We start from the raw sequence: 17,210 nt of genomic DNA, 5'->3' as shown, positions 1-17,210 counted from the left end.
TACAGAATTTTGTCAAGCATCTGTTTTGTACTATTGCATGGGAGAGACAGTCTTGCACAAGTGGCATAGCACTGTGCGATGAGCTGTACACCCATCCTATGTAGGGTGTTGTACCTAGTTTCTAGAATATCTGGTTTATCTAGTGGCAATTTCAAGGAGCCTATGAGTTACTGTTGAGGTAGCACAAGGAGGGTTTCTACATTCAAGTGGGCGTTCCAGCAAAATGTTAGAATGCTGGAAAATGAAATATGAGCTCTGTCCATTTTTGCCTCCCCCCCCCCTCCATATAAGAGCTCACAGCAGGAACATTTTTCTACGATTATACTGTAGATTTTCTAAAAATAAAATATAAAAGTAAATTCCCCAATACTATAATGTGTAATAGAGATTGAGTATGACTGGAGCACTTGTGCTTCTTCTGAACATTACTTTAGAATTATGGTTTGAAGCAGACAAAACCAAAGTTGAGCCTTTTTTGGTTTTTTAATTTTAAATCATAGTGTCACAAATAGCACTTTCAGGGTGCTAGCCTGTTGTGTTCTTGAAGATATTTTGAACTGTTTTGTTAATGGTACCATACTGTCTCTGCTATATCTAGAACAAAGTCTGTATTTTGGAAGGTATATTTTCTTCTCTTTTTCAACTTTGTTGATTGGAGCTTTCTTCTTTTGAATGCTAGAGAGAATCCCCAAGCATGACTAGCCGCCCCTTCCAGAAGTTGGTGTGGTACACTCCCCATTTAGTTGTCCACAATATCAATTCCAAAGATACATCCTTATCTGAATTAAGGAGTTTGTGTGTGTGCATATTAAATAAGAAAGAGCACTGTATTTCAATTCTTCATTCCTGTCTTATGGGTAGCTGGGAACCTGAGGCATATTCTTTCCCATATGCCATCTTTGCAATAGTGGGATTTCACACCCCAGACAGCTTCTTACCTGTTTGGAATGAAGGCCCTCCTGTAAAACAAACTCTGATCTGAATTATTTGATGTCATCATTAAAAAGGGGAGAGCTTTTCATTACAAATTTCAGTATTGACCCCAGTGTAATGAACTGTGTAACTTTTTCATTGTGTCATGTTTGCTTCACTTTAAGAAAGTACCTGAAACTTGCATGACGAAGTTTATAAGTGTAGTATAATCTCTACTCTTTTTTTTTTTTTTTTTTTTTTTTTTTTTTTCTTTCTTTCTTTCTAATTTGTCATCTGATAAGCACAGGAACTCAAAGGACTAAGTCAACACCACCAGATATGCAGTTCTAGAGAACGGAGTGAGTGAGGGCTGAATGAAGCAAACACAAGATGTCCTTGCTTCACAAACTGTTTAGCAATGAAACATTGCAATTATTTTTAACCCTTTGTTTTGGGAGGAGAAGAGTGAGTGTTACTAAACTTGGACCAGAGGTACAGGTTTTTAAAAACAGCATTAGACTATGTGTAAACATTCAGAACAAGGAATTTGTTCAACTTCTTATTAAAGCTACATCTACATTCCTTAGAGCAACAGTGCCATAAAAAGATCCATTGAAGTACAGACTATTATGTCAAGGATATGATTATGATTATGAAAACTTGTATGTGAAACTGGAACAGAAGGCTTCTGAAGTAAAGCATGGGATTTTCCAGAAGAAAATCACAGTGGGAGCTTTAGTTTGTCTGTCACTTTTTTATTAACTTCCTAGGCCTTTCAGAGCAATTTAAGGAAGCACAGTAACTCTGTTTGGAGCTGTAATTCTCACATCTCCAAAACCACTATGTTTTTTTTCAGTTGTTTGGTTTTGGGTACATTTGATTGTTGAATCCCACAGTGACACTTAGTGTTCCAGAAAGTCTTTGTTGTGCACAGCTCCCGCTTCCGCTGGTTGAGGAAGATAATGCTGTTTCAGTTCTTCTGTCTAAATAAATTGTGAAGAAATGGGAGGGCTCCAGAATCTTACAGAATAATCATAATAAATATGTGTTTGTTAAATAACAAGGTATTTGTTAGAATTTTTTTTCCCTGTGGTTCTCTGTCATGACTGAGTTTGGGGGCTTAAAAAGTGTTTTTAGCATTACAACTTTTAAATAGTTGGATACTGTCTCTTTTTAACTATGTAACTTCAATCAGTAGTCAAGTTTTCCATATTGTGCTCTTTTCAAGATGGCTTGGCAGTAGCTGTCCTTTTTTGAACCTCTAGCACTTCAAAAAGCAGTACGGTGGTCTTTGCCTGGTAACTCAGTATTGCCACTGCTTGTACAAGAGCACTGCATTTTCTTAGTGTAGATTTTTGGTGATGGCAGTTAAAAAAAAAACAACCCTACAACAACATTCAAGAACATTTTGGGACCTGGTTCTGCCAAGCTACCAGTTTTCTTGTGCCATAGCACCAGCGTGGGTATCAGTTATTTGGGGATACGCCTGTACCACCCAGTGAAGGCATGACTGGAGCATGGGTATGGCGCTATTTGCTGCAGCTTTAATCTTGCAGCATAAGTAACACAGTAATGAAGGCACAGTGTCATCAGTTGGTAACTAGTGTGTGGATTACTCAACTGCAGAGGGCTTTTAGCTATGAACCACATCCTTCACTACTATTTTAATCATCTAACTTACAGGTAGCATTATGCCGGTTTGTGTTACAGCGGCACCTTTGTTTGTGGATATAACCTCAATACAAGATTTGTTGTGATTCTTTTTTTTTTTTCCTCTTTCTAGATCTCAGATTTAGTGATATCTTGGTGTGCTGCTAAGCTTATGTTGTATTTCAAACTTTTGTGGAGGATTATAAACTGAGATTTAATAATTAATCAATGATCGTATGGTAACTTTGTAGCAATAGACCAAGAGTGTGGATCCTAGCTTTTCTGTAGAGTGTTTGGTGTAATGTGTATTTGAAGGATTCTGTAAGTGTAAGTTGGTATCTCTAAAATAAAAACATGCCAAAACTTCCCAGAGGCAGCTCAGTGAGGCCTGTTCATGGCTTTCCTGCCTACACACTTTGCTAAATAAAATAATACAGTTGTTTCACAAACAGAGGGAGGGTTATAAAGGTAGCTTTACTGTGACATTAAGTCTGTCTTGAGAGCTTTCCCAGAAATATGAATGCAGTAATTATATGATTAAACAATAAGGAAACTTTTTGGGTTGTGCACTTCCTCAGGCTATTAACCTAACTACTACTTAACTAACAGGAAATTCCAGACCTGAAAGTTTCATTATTGCTATACTGAACTGTGAAAATACAAGTGTGTTAATGAGGATTTCATTATAGCCATCTGTAGCTTGTTTTTAAATTGTGTCAAAGCAGGAAAAACATAATATACCATCTGTTACCTAGCCATATCAAGTTGACATGAAAAATATTAGGAAAAAAAATAAAATCCCCCAATCTACAACCCCAGTTGTCTCTTATTTCTTACATTTTATTTGTGACAACTACTAGTGCCGTGGCTGTACCACCACTGTAGTAATGTGTCATTTACTCCTTAAATGATGTACTTTGTTTAGTTTACAATTTATATATTTTATTGTTAATATTTGGGGAGGAAGAGGTTCTGGCTTTCCAAAATGGTAATTTCTAGGCAATTAATGACCCCGCAATTTCAGTGTCATACTCTCTCAAACATGTCTGAATCACCAAAACTGGGAAGCTGAAGATTGTCTTGCAATTTGCTATTCTTTTTGATTTTAAGTAAATAAAAAATTCTGGATAACATCTGTTGGTATTCTCTCTTTCTCTGAATAGTGAGCATGAATCAAAGCATTTTGCTCTCAGATGCTGGGGTTTTTTGCTGCTCTTTTTGCCTTAACCCTTGTGTTCCTCTATAGAGCATAATCCATACAAACTCTCCTTAGTCCCTTGATTTGTGTTTCTCTTCCACCTTAAAAAGGGGGGAAGCTGTAATGTATTACCATGCACTTACCAAAAAATATTAAGGATTCTTAATTGTCAGAAGTTTGTGGGTATAATGCAGGTAGAGCCTTAGGTGAGAAGCAGGTGGTGGTCCCATGGAAAAAGTTAGAAAAATTGTTCTTGGGAAGAAAGTTGGCACAGAAGGAAATACTAAACCAACTGTGGGATAGTGAGGCAGCTCCTTTGCAGCTGAGATAACTATGACTTGGTAAGGTCATAAAATGTGCTAATGTTTGCATATTACCTTTTGTGCCGAGTAGAGAGAGGAGTGATCTGTGATGTGAAAATGAGGATAAAAGGTTGTAATTGAGATTGGAGAGGTGGAAGGGTCCTGCAGCAGTTTAAAGGAAGTCATGCTGTGGACAGGCAGCCCCAAATGTGGGCTTGTCCTTTTGTCCCCAAAAGTGTTCTGAGTAGGCACTCTCTTCTTGTCCTGAATTTGCACAGCAACTAGCACAGCTTTACTGAGGGCTCTGATGTACTACCTGAGCATTCAAGACAAACTATAAATGTGGTGGCTGAATTTAGGAACAAAACATCTTTCTCTGCAGACTGTGATGCCCCAAGCACAGCTAGAATAAAACGAGGAACTCTTCAATATGCAGTATATCTACAATGTAAATGTCTTAATGCTGTAAAAATACAAAAAGAATCTTAAGTGCTGTGCTGACCAAATGGATGAGAAAAGCCAGCTGATGCAGTCTTTATGGTCTTTCAAAAGACTTCTGCTAGTCTCTAACTTGAAGACTTTTAGGCAAACTAAACAAACGTGGCACAAGACCTTGCAAGGCTAAATAATTTTCCCAAAAATAAGAACAGAGGTATGGGAAATGGTCGTCTATGAAGGTGAAGGGATGCTACCTTGGAGTTCCACAGGGATCTGTGCTGGAACTCTTAGTTCAATGTGTTAATAATCTAGAAAAGTGGCTGAATAGTGAGGTGGCAGTTTGATGACAGTAGAAAGTTATTTGTAGTAATTAGAGGAGATGTGACTCTGAAGGCTTGCAGAAGGATTTCACAAAACTAAATGGGTGATAAAGTTTAAATTCACTTTAGATAAATTGAATACGAGTCAGTTTGCCACATGTATTAATAAAGGAATAGAGAAGAAAAGGAAAAACATGGTTTTGCCACTGTATAAATCTGTAATGAAAATACAGTGCACAGTTCTGATCTCTGTCTTCTCCAAAAGGATACAGTAGAACTGGAGAAGGTTCAGAGAGGATCGATGAGGATGGTCAAAGGTGTGATATGGCTTTCATATAAGGGACATAATGACATGGTCTCTCTGCTTCTTACGTTCCCATTTGTACATGTACCAATTTGTTGTGTTCTAGCTGTTCCAAGTAAGTGAAAAGAGAACATGCAACAGAATTGTCTAATGATGCTGCATAAAATCCTTAACCCAAATGTTAAATAATGGAAAAATAATTAAGTCCCCCTTAATGTTGAGCGATTATACAATCTATAATCAACTTTCCGTGTTGATCTGTGACTTGCATAAGAAAAACAAGTTCTTGGTCTGCTTCCAAGCCATTAGGAAGCCTCTTGTCTATGCTCTCTTCTCCAGTTCTTTTTGATGGAACAAAACTATTTGCCTTTCCCTGGAGACTTGACTGTGTTGATCCATCACAGATGAGATGTCATCTCAGTAGGTACAAAGCAACTGAAGAAAGAGAGTATTTAATAAAGCAGGAATTTAATCTGGAAGAATGCCTATTCTTAGCCTCATAATCCAGGTTTCCTGCTATTCTTGCTCCTTTCAGACTTCAGTTTCTCATGGATATTATTTTAAAAAAATAATCATTACTATTTTCAGGGCTAGATAAAATACCAGATAGTTTTAAAAAACACTCTTTTGTTTATAACAATAGAGACAATAGGTTCAAAGAGCTCCCAACTTCACAGGTATGTCCCTATTGGGGATTTTTAAAAAACAGATAATAATTCTGACCAGCTTTTCCATATGCAGATAATTGATACACATCCATTGAGCTCTAACAGTTCTACTGGGCTTTTGGAGATTTTATTTGGTTTTTTTTTCTGCCAGTGCAGAAATGCTCAGGGCTCTGGGTAATCACAGACAAGTGAAACTGAAGGTATTAAAGATCTAAAAATGAATATTGGGAAGTTTTTGGTTTACTGCCCTCACTAGTATATGCAAGTCTTCATATGCTTTTGGTCTTGGAAACATTCTGTGAATTAAAGAACATGAAACATCCGTACAAAAGTGTGACCTATGCAGGATCTCTTTAGAAAGTGTTTTGTGTGTAGCACTATCATGTCATTGTATTTAGCAAAATTAGATTGTTTACTTCTTTTAAAGCATACACACAAGAAGTAAAATAAATTCCATGCTTATGATCCATTCACATGCATTCCCTTTTGCTGCTGATGCTAGTCAGTTGATGTTTCCTTTTTAGGAAAGTAGATGCTTTATAGAAAAATGAGAAACATTTCATTTTAAAATTCTAATGCTAAAGAAATTCTAACAAAACATTTTAATTCCATTCCCTTAAATTTTTTTTTCCTAATACCCTGTCTAACCTCCCATGCTGTCTTTTAAAATTCTCAACGTTTTGCCTTTCACAAGTATTCTAGGAACTTACAAAAACCGCCGAAATACTAGTAGCCTACGCTGAGTGATATCAGTGGGGGGGAAAAAGTAAAAGTAACTGTTGTGAGATGCAGGGGAAATAGCCAGGTACGTACTTGTAGAAATGGAAAACCTTTACTTTCTTCCCTTGCAGGGTATCTGAAATGTTGGGCACTTGCTTATCACGGTCGATAGTGTTAAATTGCATTGGTGACACCCTGAATGAAAACCACATGATTTTTCAGCAGTGATAAATTTACTGCTTAATATGTGCAAGCCATAAGAAGGGAATTGCTACGTAGATAAAGAGTATGTAAAATTTAGTACTGCAAGATTTACCAGTAGGACTAAAAAAAAATCAGGTATTTTATTATTGTGAATATTAATCAAATATTTCTAGCTACATTTGGAAATAACGGGGGATGGATGCTGGCAATAGGACTTCTCAGGTGAGAGAGGCTAGATAAGGAATTGTCAGTAATGTTCACTCAGCACACGTGCACTCACACAGATGTTACCCTCTCACTGAAGTATTGGTACACAAGCTGCTTCAAAACACTACGTGGCCTGATACAGATTTAGAAGCAACATTTACCAGTGATAGGAGCCTGCAGGATGTTGCCGTTGATGGTAGCACTTGCCCAAAAGAGTTTGTTGACTGCCTTCCTCCCCATTCCCTGGGCAGACTTTATTGTAAGCATGGCTGTATGTGTTAGGTTTGACTTTGGGAAGAGGTAACTGAAGTGAGAATTGCTTTCAAGCAGCTTCTGGTTTTAACTGAGAATGAGGTCAAGCTGCTGTAAATTATCCTACTTCAAACACTGCAAGTTTGTTTTTTGTTTTCCTGACAGCGTAAATACTGTACTTCTGTTTGCAAAATTGATTCATCAAGATCTTAAGCTTCAATAATTTTGTAAGTAGTACTGATGATCAAATTAACTGGATGTAAATGAGCATTTGTCTGTGCTGCCCAGGTATTTCACTGATCACTAAAATTTGCTCACCTGAAGTGTTTAGTCTGGTATCTTACAGACAGAGAAATAGGGAAGGCTAAAAAGCATGGAGGGAAGAAAGAGTCCTAATTCTTAAACTTCTTGTTAAATTGATCTTGCAAAAATAAAAGGGGCGTGGAAAACAGGATTGGATTCTTTTTATGGTATAAAGCCACAGAAGACATAACAAAGCTACTTAATACTCTCTTTTGAATTGGCTGAAGTAGATATGTCAGGATTAGTGGCTATACAAATCTCCAGATGTACTCTGTAGGCTGTTTGGTCAGGTGGTGGGATTATAAATAGGTAGGCTTACTGCTGTCACCAGTAGCAGAAGGGAACAACAGTGAGCTTGCCATGCACACACACACTCCGTCCCTTCTACCTACACATGCTATTGAAAGAAATACACTTGATTTTGATGGAGAAGAAAAACCTGTGTTATCCTGGAGGTAAGCAGAAGAGTAGTTTATAGCTCTTCTTCCCTCTCCAATTTAGACGATCAGCAGTATGGCTCCAAAGTAATACTTGTCTTATCTTACTGGGGAGTGTCATACTAAGAGTAATTTTGTTTGCTATACATGGATAAAACTTTGACCCACAGAACTGTGCTGGTTGGTGTTAATGGGAATTCTGGAAATGCTTGTTGATGTAAAGTGACACATATTTTGTAAGACTAAGGATGCAAATGTTGGCATTTACACAACATTTCCTTGCTTGTTTGGTTGAACTTGTCCTAACACCTGCTGAGAGGAAAAATATTTACCAATCATTATATATCTGCAGCAGCATTGAAGTCCTTGCTCTTTGAGGGAAGGTAGAATTTGGGTGTAGTGCAGTACATAAATTGCTGGAACTCAGGCTTGTGAAAAGGAAGAACTCATGTCTCTTCTGTTTTCGGAGAAAGTACATAATTCTTCCATTCCAAGGTGCAAAAGTTTTTTGGTTTTTTTGTTTTTTGTTTTTTTTTAAATATCTTGTTTCTGGCTCAAAGATGAGGGTCTATAAGGACCTGTAAATTTATCCATGTGGATGGACTGCTGAAATTTCAGCGGTGCATTTTTGTGTGTAGAAGCTCTTCCATATTTTACTTTTAAGTTGATGATTTGGGGGCTAGAAGTTCAAATGAGGTTATTGAGATTATTTTAAATGAGGAATGTTGTTATTTCATGCAGATGCTAAGACTTTTCTGACTTTGATTGTCTTTAATCTGATTTTGATCTAAAATTTTGTTTGGAGGAAAAATACTTGTTTTTAATAACTTGTAAAAGTTAATGCCTTTAGTGTTTAATATAATAGAGCCCTTGCTGTGTGTTCTGTGTTTTCGTTGAACATTATATATCACTTTCATTTATTGTGGAAAGCATTAAAACAATTTTGTAATACCTAAATAGACTAAAATACCTAAATAACTGCACAATGCCAAGATGCACTTTGCTTGCAGCAACAAAGAAAGAATTTAAGAAATCTTGTTCAGCTGAACTTCTTGTAAAAGTCAGTATGCTTCTGGCACTGAGTCATATGTTAATACATTAAAAACTCAGCAGTGAAAAATACGGGGTGTAAACTTGGGATAGTGAAAGTTGAAAAGGATGAGAGGGTGAGTACAGGAGTGTGACATAGTAGTTACAGCAAATTATTCATCAGCATAGTTGTATAGGAAAGTTTCTCTACACTTCCCAGAGCAGACTGCTCTGATGATTATAATCATTACAAAGGTTAGTAAGAAGTACACTTCTCCCTTCCCTAAAGAATTTTTTCCTACTTTATAGTTAATGCTGAAGTCCTGTACCCTTTTTCAGAAAGAGCAGAGGCTTTTAACGGAAGTAATGGGTCATCCAAAACAGCTTTGGTGTTACCAGCATCATGCAATGAGCCAGCTTTCTCTGAAGAACTGTCGTCTTCCTTCCTTGCCTGTTGCAAGAATCCAGTAAGAAATGGATCTAGGGGATTTTGAGTGTGCAGAAGAAAGCAGAAGAGGGGGCTGATGATAGCTCTTGTATGTAGATGGGGATGAGTTTGGGGAGGAGGTAACAGCATTCTTTTGGGGCCCTGAATTGCCAGCCAGTGAGGGCGTTTAAGTTAAAGTAGGACAAAGGGGAGGGAACTTCCGCTGCCAGTGGCAGGGGGGGGGGGCTATGAGAACCGCTGGCTGGGCTTATGCTATGAAGAGAGCTGGGACAGGACTTCTGGCCCTGCTTCATACCACCCATCTCCCCTCACACAGCCTCAGCAGCAGCACTGACACTTGAGGCAATAGTGAATGCAACCCTGTTCCTGAAGGTAAGAGGGTTTCCCATTTTGCTTTCTGAGGAGGATGCAGGGATTGGAGTGAGTGTTGAGGGGAAAAAGCTGTGAAAGACCAGCAGAAGAACCTGGTGGCAGGTACTCAAAGCATTTCTTAGTTTTGCAAGGAGTGTTAGCCTGAGACGCTCGGTGCTTCTGTTTGGGGAACTAAAGCTACATTGTTCATAACTTCGAGAGAAACCTCTTTATTACATCCTAGTTTACAGGATATTAACTGCCAAGATGCTTCCTTCCAAGCTAGTAAAGAAAATTCTTGTTTTAATACAATTTCTTAGCCTGAACTTAACTTTCTTCTCTTTCATCTTCCTTCCTGTAATGAACTAGGATGCCTTATTTGCTGATGTGGTTGTCTGTGTAGGAACTCTCTGTCCATTCTTCATCTGTCACATAGAATCTGTGTATATATGTGTGTGTATATATATATTTTTAAGCTTCTTGCTCAGGAAAGGAAACGTTCCCTGCTTCCCGTTATCTCCCAGTGTTTAATATCACGTCTGTTCTCCAGTTTACTAAACCCTCCTATTTCATGGTTATGCAGATGTACAAAGCACTTTGAAGTTTTGCCAAGCTTAGGTAACGAAAGGACATAACTGCTAAGAGAAGGCTCCTGGTGGCTGAAGAGCTCTTTACAAAGGAGAAATCTTGTTCTGTTCCAAACACCTGGAATTAGCTGCAATGCTTTCCAAAGTCGCATTGCTGTGCTTGGCTCAATTATTCTCCTTGTATCTGAACTTTCAGCTGTGAAATGGGACTGTCGCAGTTGAACCCAACCTTTTATAGCCGCTAAAAGGAAGAGGGAGTAAAGTTTGTCTTCCCTGTTGCCACTGCAGAGCTTCCTAGCTGCTGTCCTGCATTATTTCATCTGTTACCCACCTACACCCACATACCTGTACTTGAGGCATATGTGTATGTGAGGGAAAAGGAAAGGGTCCATATTAGCCTCTTTCCTGGCCGCTGTGTGGCTCTGCTTTTCTTTTCCTTACCTTTCTGAACCTCTAAATCCATCCAGTGCCTGCCTCCAGTGTTACTTCTAAAACATGATTTTGAACAGGAGAGAAAAGCAGCGGCAGAAAAGCTCAGATAAATTGACAATTTTTACCTCTATTGATGTTCAGAATAGCAGCTGAAAAAGCCATGAGTAGACCTGGGTGTTTCATCTGCAGGCTTTGAAAAGACCGTGGTGTTACAGCTGCTTTCAAGACTAGGAGATAACGGCCAGAAGGGCAGATTCAGGTTTTGCTCCATTTGAGAGCCCTTAATTGAACTTTTCTTACTGGTCACAGGAGAAAAAACATCTGTATGAGCATCCTTTTATGGCAATTCTTGAAAAAGATTTGAAGGTTTGTTCCTAGTGGAGGTAACATACGTTTGCTTGAGTTTTAAGCATTTGTTAGATTTATTAGTGTATCAAAGGTTAAGCTCCCCCTTTCAGTTCAAGCTGCTCTTTGTTTTCTTTTCCTGTTTATTCAGGCAGTTATATATTACTCAATTACTGTTACAGATTTACTGCTTTCTCTTCCCTGCTCTTCTTCCTTTCTGTCAGGCTGTTTTCATAACTGAAATGAGTCGTATGATGTTTTAATAGTTTTGAATGTCATTCAGGTTTTTTTGTACTTTGGTAGTAAATCTGCCTTATTTTTTGCATTTTATACTTTATGAAAAGGTTGCAAGTAGATATAAGTATTTGCTTGCTGCACATGGATGTCCCAAGCTTGTATTTGTATTTTGTGTTAGTCCTGTTTATTTCAGAAGTCTAAGTTCTTAACTTCCATAGAAGTAATGTCGTCGAAAACTAGTTTTCCACTACACCTCTTCTTTTCTGTTTGTTTCTTATTTACTTTTTTTTTTTAGGAGAAAAATAAATACTTTTTTTGGTATAACAGAATGTGCTGTAAGGAACTTTTGTATCTGAAAACATTTCTGTAATTCCTCAATAATAATAATAATAAACTCTATGCTAATTTGTAGCATAAACTATTTTTTATCCTCTGTTGCCTGCTAGGATTCTGAGCTCTTGGCTGTCTTCCTAACAGCGAGGCAATTCTTATGCTGAGAGAGGAGCTAACTATGTTTTGTTGGATGGTGTGAGACAACACTAAGTCAGTGGCTGTCTGTGCTCAGGAGTGGGGTAGTCTGTCATGTTTTAACTGAGCTTGAAAAGGTCATTGTAATAATTGTTATGATTTGGCTTTGACCATCAATGAATAAATAGTTTTTCTAGAAAAGCTTCAAATTTGTTCCTGACTTAATTACGTTATATAAGCTTATACTGGAGTTGGTGCCCCTAATGCTAAGAAGGGCACAATTAAAAACATGCCCATACCACTGAGATTTGTGTTTGTTGCCTCTGAATCTCCACTTTTTCCTTATAATAAGAAAAAACATTGCATGAATTATGGCTCAAATACAGTCTCTTCTGTTTTCAAGACTGCCACTGCCATGGGGACAGACAATCAGGCCAGCAAGTGTCTGTTCCAAATGGTCTGGAGGGAACTGGAGGATTCATTTACTGCTTTCCCGCTTTTAGTGTGAACCAGATGTCCAAAGATTCCATTAAGCTTTCACCTTACTGTCATGGTTACCATCCCAGTCCTGTGATTTATTTCTCTCTAGGATAAGACTTTTTAAAAAAAATTCTTTTCCTCAGAGCTACGAGGCTAGTTAGGGGGTGATTCTGCGCATCCCATTGACTAAGAAAAACACCTCTCTAGCAGGAGCTTTGAAAACATGTCTTGATTCCAGGGATGCCTTGTTTTCTTGCTCCAGTTTATTTATGGAGAGTGGTAATGTAGGTATTTTACTTTTTTTTTACTTTTTTTTTTTTGCTTTTGTTGTAGCAGTCATCTGAATATAGGCATAAGACAGACATCATCTGTAGATGATTTGTTGTTCACTGGAACCTCTCTGAGTAAACTCATAGAGGTAGTCTTCAAAGATCAGTTTATTATTAATCTTATCATATCCCGTAGCATTACTACTGGCATGTCAGTTGGTATATCTGTTGTACAACATGTTTTTGTGTTGGGAGAGCTATTTACCCAGTGCCTCATTTCTAGTACCATCTGATTCGTATGGAATATTTTTAAAATACCAGTATTATTTGCAATATTGGTCTCCTTTCAGCCTTAAGAATTGAGAATAGGTATAGAAAATTGCACTGTGAAATACCCCATTATCACAAGAGACTTACAAATTGTTCATGTTTGTTCCTTTACCTGGAAACTGAACTTTGAATTTCAATGTGTTTCTGAGCTTTGGGGTTTTTTGGTACCTGTTGAGCCACCTGCTAGATACAATATTCTTACAATATAAACTCAGAGCCTTTCCCAAATAACTAAGTGTATGAGTTTAGAACCTGAAAGCTCATATTTCTCTATGGAGCAGGTACAGCAAATATTTTACCTTTATTTTGTCCTACATGTATTGTAAGCCTGGCTTGAAGGGATAACCTAAGAACGGACAGTGCTTGATTCTCATTGATCCGTACCTTGATCTTAACATCCAGCTGGTGCTTTTATCGTAGAAATAAAGAGATAGACTGTGTATCAAACAGTGATATTGATCTAGAGATGAAAGCCTAGTATCAAGGCTGACAGGCACATTATATAGATGCCGTGAGGCTGGTACAGCAAATTCTTGGGCTGCTTAATGTTAAGAATAAATATTAGAATACTGCAGGATGTTAAAACTAACTTAAATGTAACCTTTTTTGCAGCGCTTCTGGCAACCCAGATTTTGTATAGAAACCTGTGTGCCTGGTAATAACTTAGTCAACTTGAATAGAATGTGGTATTTCAACTAGCCAAACTCCAGTTAAAAGTTGTTATTTTAAGTTCCACCAGAAAGAGAGGTTCTTTTCATGAGCAACAGCAGACTGTTCTTTGAGCATGATTTAAGTAGAAGTAGAGCTGATGGCAAGTTAGAGACTCAATGGAAGTCTTCAGATAAATGTTAAATGTTTTCAGGTTAATCTTACTGTGAGAATGCCAGACATGGTGAAAAAGCTCCATTAGGAATGAAATGAGAATAGTTCTTAGATTAATTTTATGTTTATAGTCCCATGTGGATGTCTCTTCTTACAGAACATCAGCCACAGACCTAAGTAGGAAGTTCAGACAGAGTTAGAGGGTGTGAAGAAGTGTTTCCACTTTAGAAACTGCTCATTATGGTCTGCTGATACTTTAAAACCAAAATTGGTCATCTTCTAATATGCAGAACAAATCTTAGTGTTTTAGAATAGCTTTTCTGTCGTGTTCCAGAAGTTGTCTGGTCTTAAGGATTGTGATTAAGAAAACTATATTGTTTTAAGACTTTCATTAAAAGATGAATGTGGACAATGTATTACAACATTAGAGAAGAAAGCAACACACTACTGAGGATTCTCTTTTCTGTGATCCAAATGCAGTTATGTGAAAACAAAGTAATCAATGTCCAGAGGAAGACAAAATATTATCAGTTTTGTGACTTTTTTTTTTTTTAGATTCTTGGCAAGCAGTGCTAGAATTGAAAGTACCAGTTAAATGTGCCATTCAAGACTACCTTCAGTGTTTAATTTCCTTGCATAAGAAAAAATGAGACTGTTTTACATGAGGAGGGAGGAACAAAGAAGTTTGATGGTGTGTATACATACCGCTATTGGTCTTAAGCAAAGGTAAAGATTCATGCTGAGTGTAATGATTGTATACGTATTTCATGTATTATGAAAAGGTGAGTCAAAGCTGGGAGTGGTTGTGATGCTTTTGGTGTCTGCCATTCTGTGATACTTGTTTGAGGTGAGATGTCTGGACTCTTCAGTTTGATTGTCTTTAAAACAGATATACAGTGACCAGGGAAAAAGCTGTTTCTGGTTTTTTCCTTCATATCTTCAGCATTTGGGGTTTTTTGTTTGTTTGATTTGCTTGGTTTCTCTAATCTATAGTTTATTTCAAGCTTGGTTCTTGATCTCCTTGCAGGCTGTTGTGGTTAGCTTTCTTTTTTTATCTAAGCCTTTTTCCCTGTTCATATGTTGATTTGTATTAGTCTCTCAGTATGAGACCCAAACACACGATGGGCTCTACCAGTCGACAGTAACTTTACCTGAAGAAAGGACACAAATTCTCAAACGGCAGCCACTTAAGTTGATCCATTGCATGAGCTTCATGCTGTAAACCCTAGACTCCACTAAGGGAAGTTTTCAGGAGTTGCCTGACTTCTGTACCTTCATGCCCACCTCAAGGTGGGAACTCTCTTCTTCAGGAGCAAAGTCTACTTATTGACTGTTAGTTCTGGAGCTTTGCCTTCATAGCCTTATGTGCTTAGCAAGTTGTAAAGATTCAAGGAAATGACTTGGTCATTTCATATACCTGTACTGCACAGTGCCCATTTCCCACTATGGGATGGTCTTGGTATGAATTCTGTATTGTAGCAGCTTTAGGGCAAAACAGCACTGAACATCCGGAACTGACAGAGTGACTGAAGAAAACAGAAGGAGGAGTTGAGGTGTTATATTAGTCTCCGAACAGTTTATTTCTCATTCTTTGTCTTGGAGGTATTCTTTCATCTGGAGGTGCTCCTAAAAGCATACTCCTTTCAGCAATCATTGTTCTCCAATAGATTTGACTTGATGGGTTGTAGTCTTACTTGGAGGAGTATTAGAGCTAAAATTTGTACAGTGCAATTGTAAAGGTAGCAGAAGGTAAATAAATTTAGGGACTTCCCATTTCAAGCCCTGATCAGAAAAATCTAAGCAGTGAACTGTAATTTACCAATGAGTGTGCTGTAACATAAAACGTGTTGTACAGAGGCAACTGTACTTTCTTTGGCAGGAGGATTTTGTGAATCCTTGTTCTTACTGCAGATTAAAATACACAGACTTTTGCTGATGCTAGTTAGTATTAAACTCAGTTGCTGAAACGCAAGAACAATACAGCTGTGCGGAGGGTGGTTTGATACAACTATAGCATAACTTTTGACTTCTTGATCTAAAACTAAAAGTGACTGAAAAAATTCCAGTGTTTGTTTCAAGCAACATGTGTGGAGGAGGTAGGATGCAACAAATGGCAGTGAAAGGTGGTTAAGATGTAGTGTAGGTAGTTACAGGTGATGTTCTCACTTCCGTTTTCTGAGCGTAATAGTCATTAAGGGGGAGAATCCCTAGAAGCTTATAAACAAACTCATCTTTTCCATTTTTGGAGAAAGCTAAAAGTGTTTTTTTGTGAGAAAAGCTCCAATTCATTGGGCAGTGTAAAGTGAAGGGCTTCTAGTCAGTTCTTTTTCTGTCAGCTTCAGACTTGGGCTGGAAGAAGCCAGAATCGGAATCAGTGAATCCAAGATGTGAAAGAGAAGTCTCTCTGAAAGTGAGAAATACAGATAACCTTGTGTTGTGGTATGAAATAAATATAATTTTAAAGGTGTGCTAGCCAGTGGACTTACCATCAAGTATTGCAAAATGTTCAGATGTGTACTTGCAATAAACACGTATGTATGCTGTTGTAGCTATACATACTATGACGCTGTTGACTTAACTGATACCATGCAATGTTTCCACATGATGATGAACAGATAATTTAGGGACTCGGGAATGGTCTGCTCTTTGCTAATAACATACAGGAAAATAAAAATTCATATGTTGTAGGATGTTAGCTGTTAAGGTTTTGTTTTTTAAGACAGATTTTTAACAAAATCTCTAATGAAAATATATACCTTATTACACATTACTCAGTGAAAACATAGAATTTAACAATGATCTTTGGAAGAAGTTTTTTTTTATTTTTGCTTTAAGAGACTAGATGCCAAATATTGGATCACAGCAAAAAAAGCTTCACGTGCATAGAAGATAAATCCTGTGCTCATATATAGGCTATTTTGCTATGCTGGTTGGGGTAGGGATGGGAAAAGTAAAGGTTGTATTTCTTGGGTATTTTCATTTCAGTCTAACACAAGGTTATGCAGAGTGACTTTACCACATTTCTGTAGCTACTATAACAAGAAAAGCTGTGTATTCCAGTTCTCAAACTAAAAGAAAAACCCTCCACATGGAATAGATACGTCAATGTGATTGTTAGTATTCAAATTAAGAACAATAAAAATGAAAATCAAGCTGCATTTCACTAAAGGAAAGAAAACAAAAGTATAATCCGTAATTACACTGCAGATGAAACCGGTGTTTCAGACCGGCCCATAGACAACAGACACTCGTAAAATACTCAATTTTTCATGTGTTTATGTAATTATCAAATCTCAATTCGGGAGCTCCAACTTGCAAACTAACTGAAAATGTGGATTACTGAACACATGTCTTATGAAATACTACTTCTCCTTTTTTTTTTTTTTTTAAAGTTATCTATACATGTGCCCTAAAACATATAGCAGTGATATTTTATTTTTTTTGAGTGACTTGTATTGATAACTTTTGTCATTTGTGGGACTATGCTGAGCAAAATC

General features: G+C 37.5%; 1 protein-coding gene across 1 annotated transcript in view; it reads left to right on the top strand.

Annotated features, from left to right (window-relative positions):
• Positions 1–12,515: 12,515 nt before the first annotated feature.
• COBLL1 (cordon-bleu WH2 repeat protein like 1) overlaps positions 12,516–17,210 on the top strand; it is a 44,792-nt gene continuing 40,097 nt past the window's right edge. The window contains 1 exon segment of the mRNA XM_035896169.1: positions 12,516–12,572. Coding sequence (XP_035752062.1) covers positions 12,516–12,572 — 57 coding nt within the window.

This window comes from Egretta garzetta, unplaced genomic scaffold (assembly GCF_000687185.1).
Source record: "Egretta garzetta isolate BGI_Z169 unplaced genomic scaffold, ASM68718v1 scaffold16, whole genome shotgun sequence".
In the NCBI taxonomy this organism is placed as follows: Eukaryota; Metazoa; Chordata; class Aves; order Pelecaniformes; family Ardeidae; genus Egretta; species Egretta garzetta.
The sequence above is the reverse complement of the archived record's forward strand: the minus strand, read 5'-3'. Positions and strand labels throughout refer to the sequence as shown.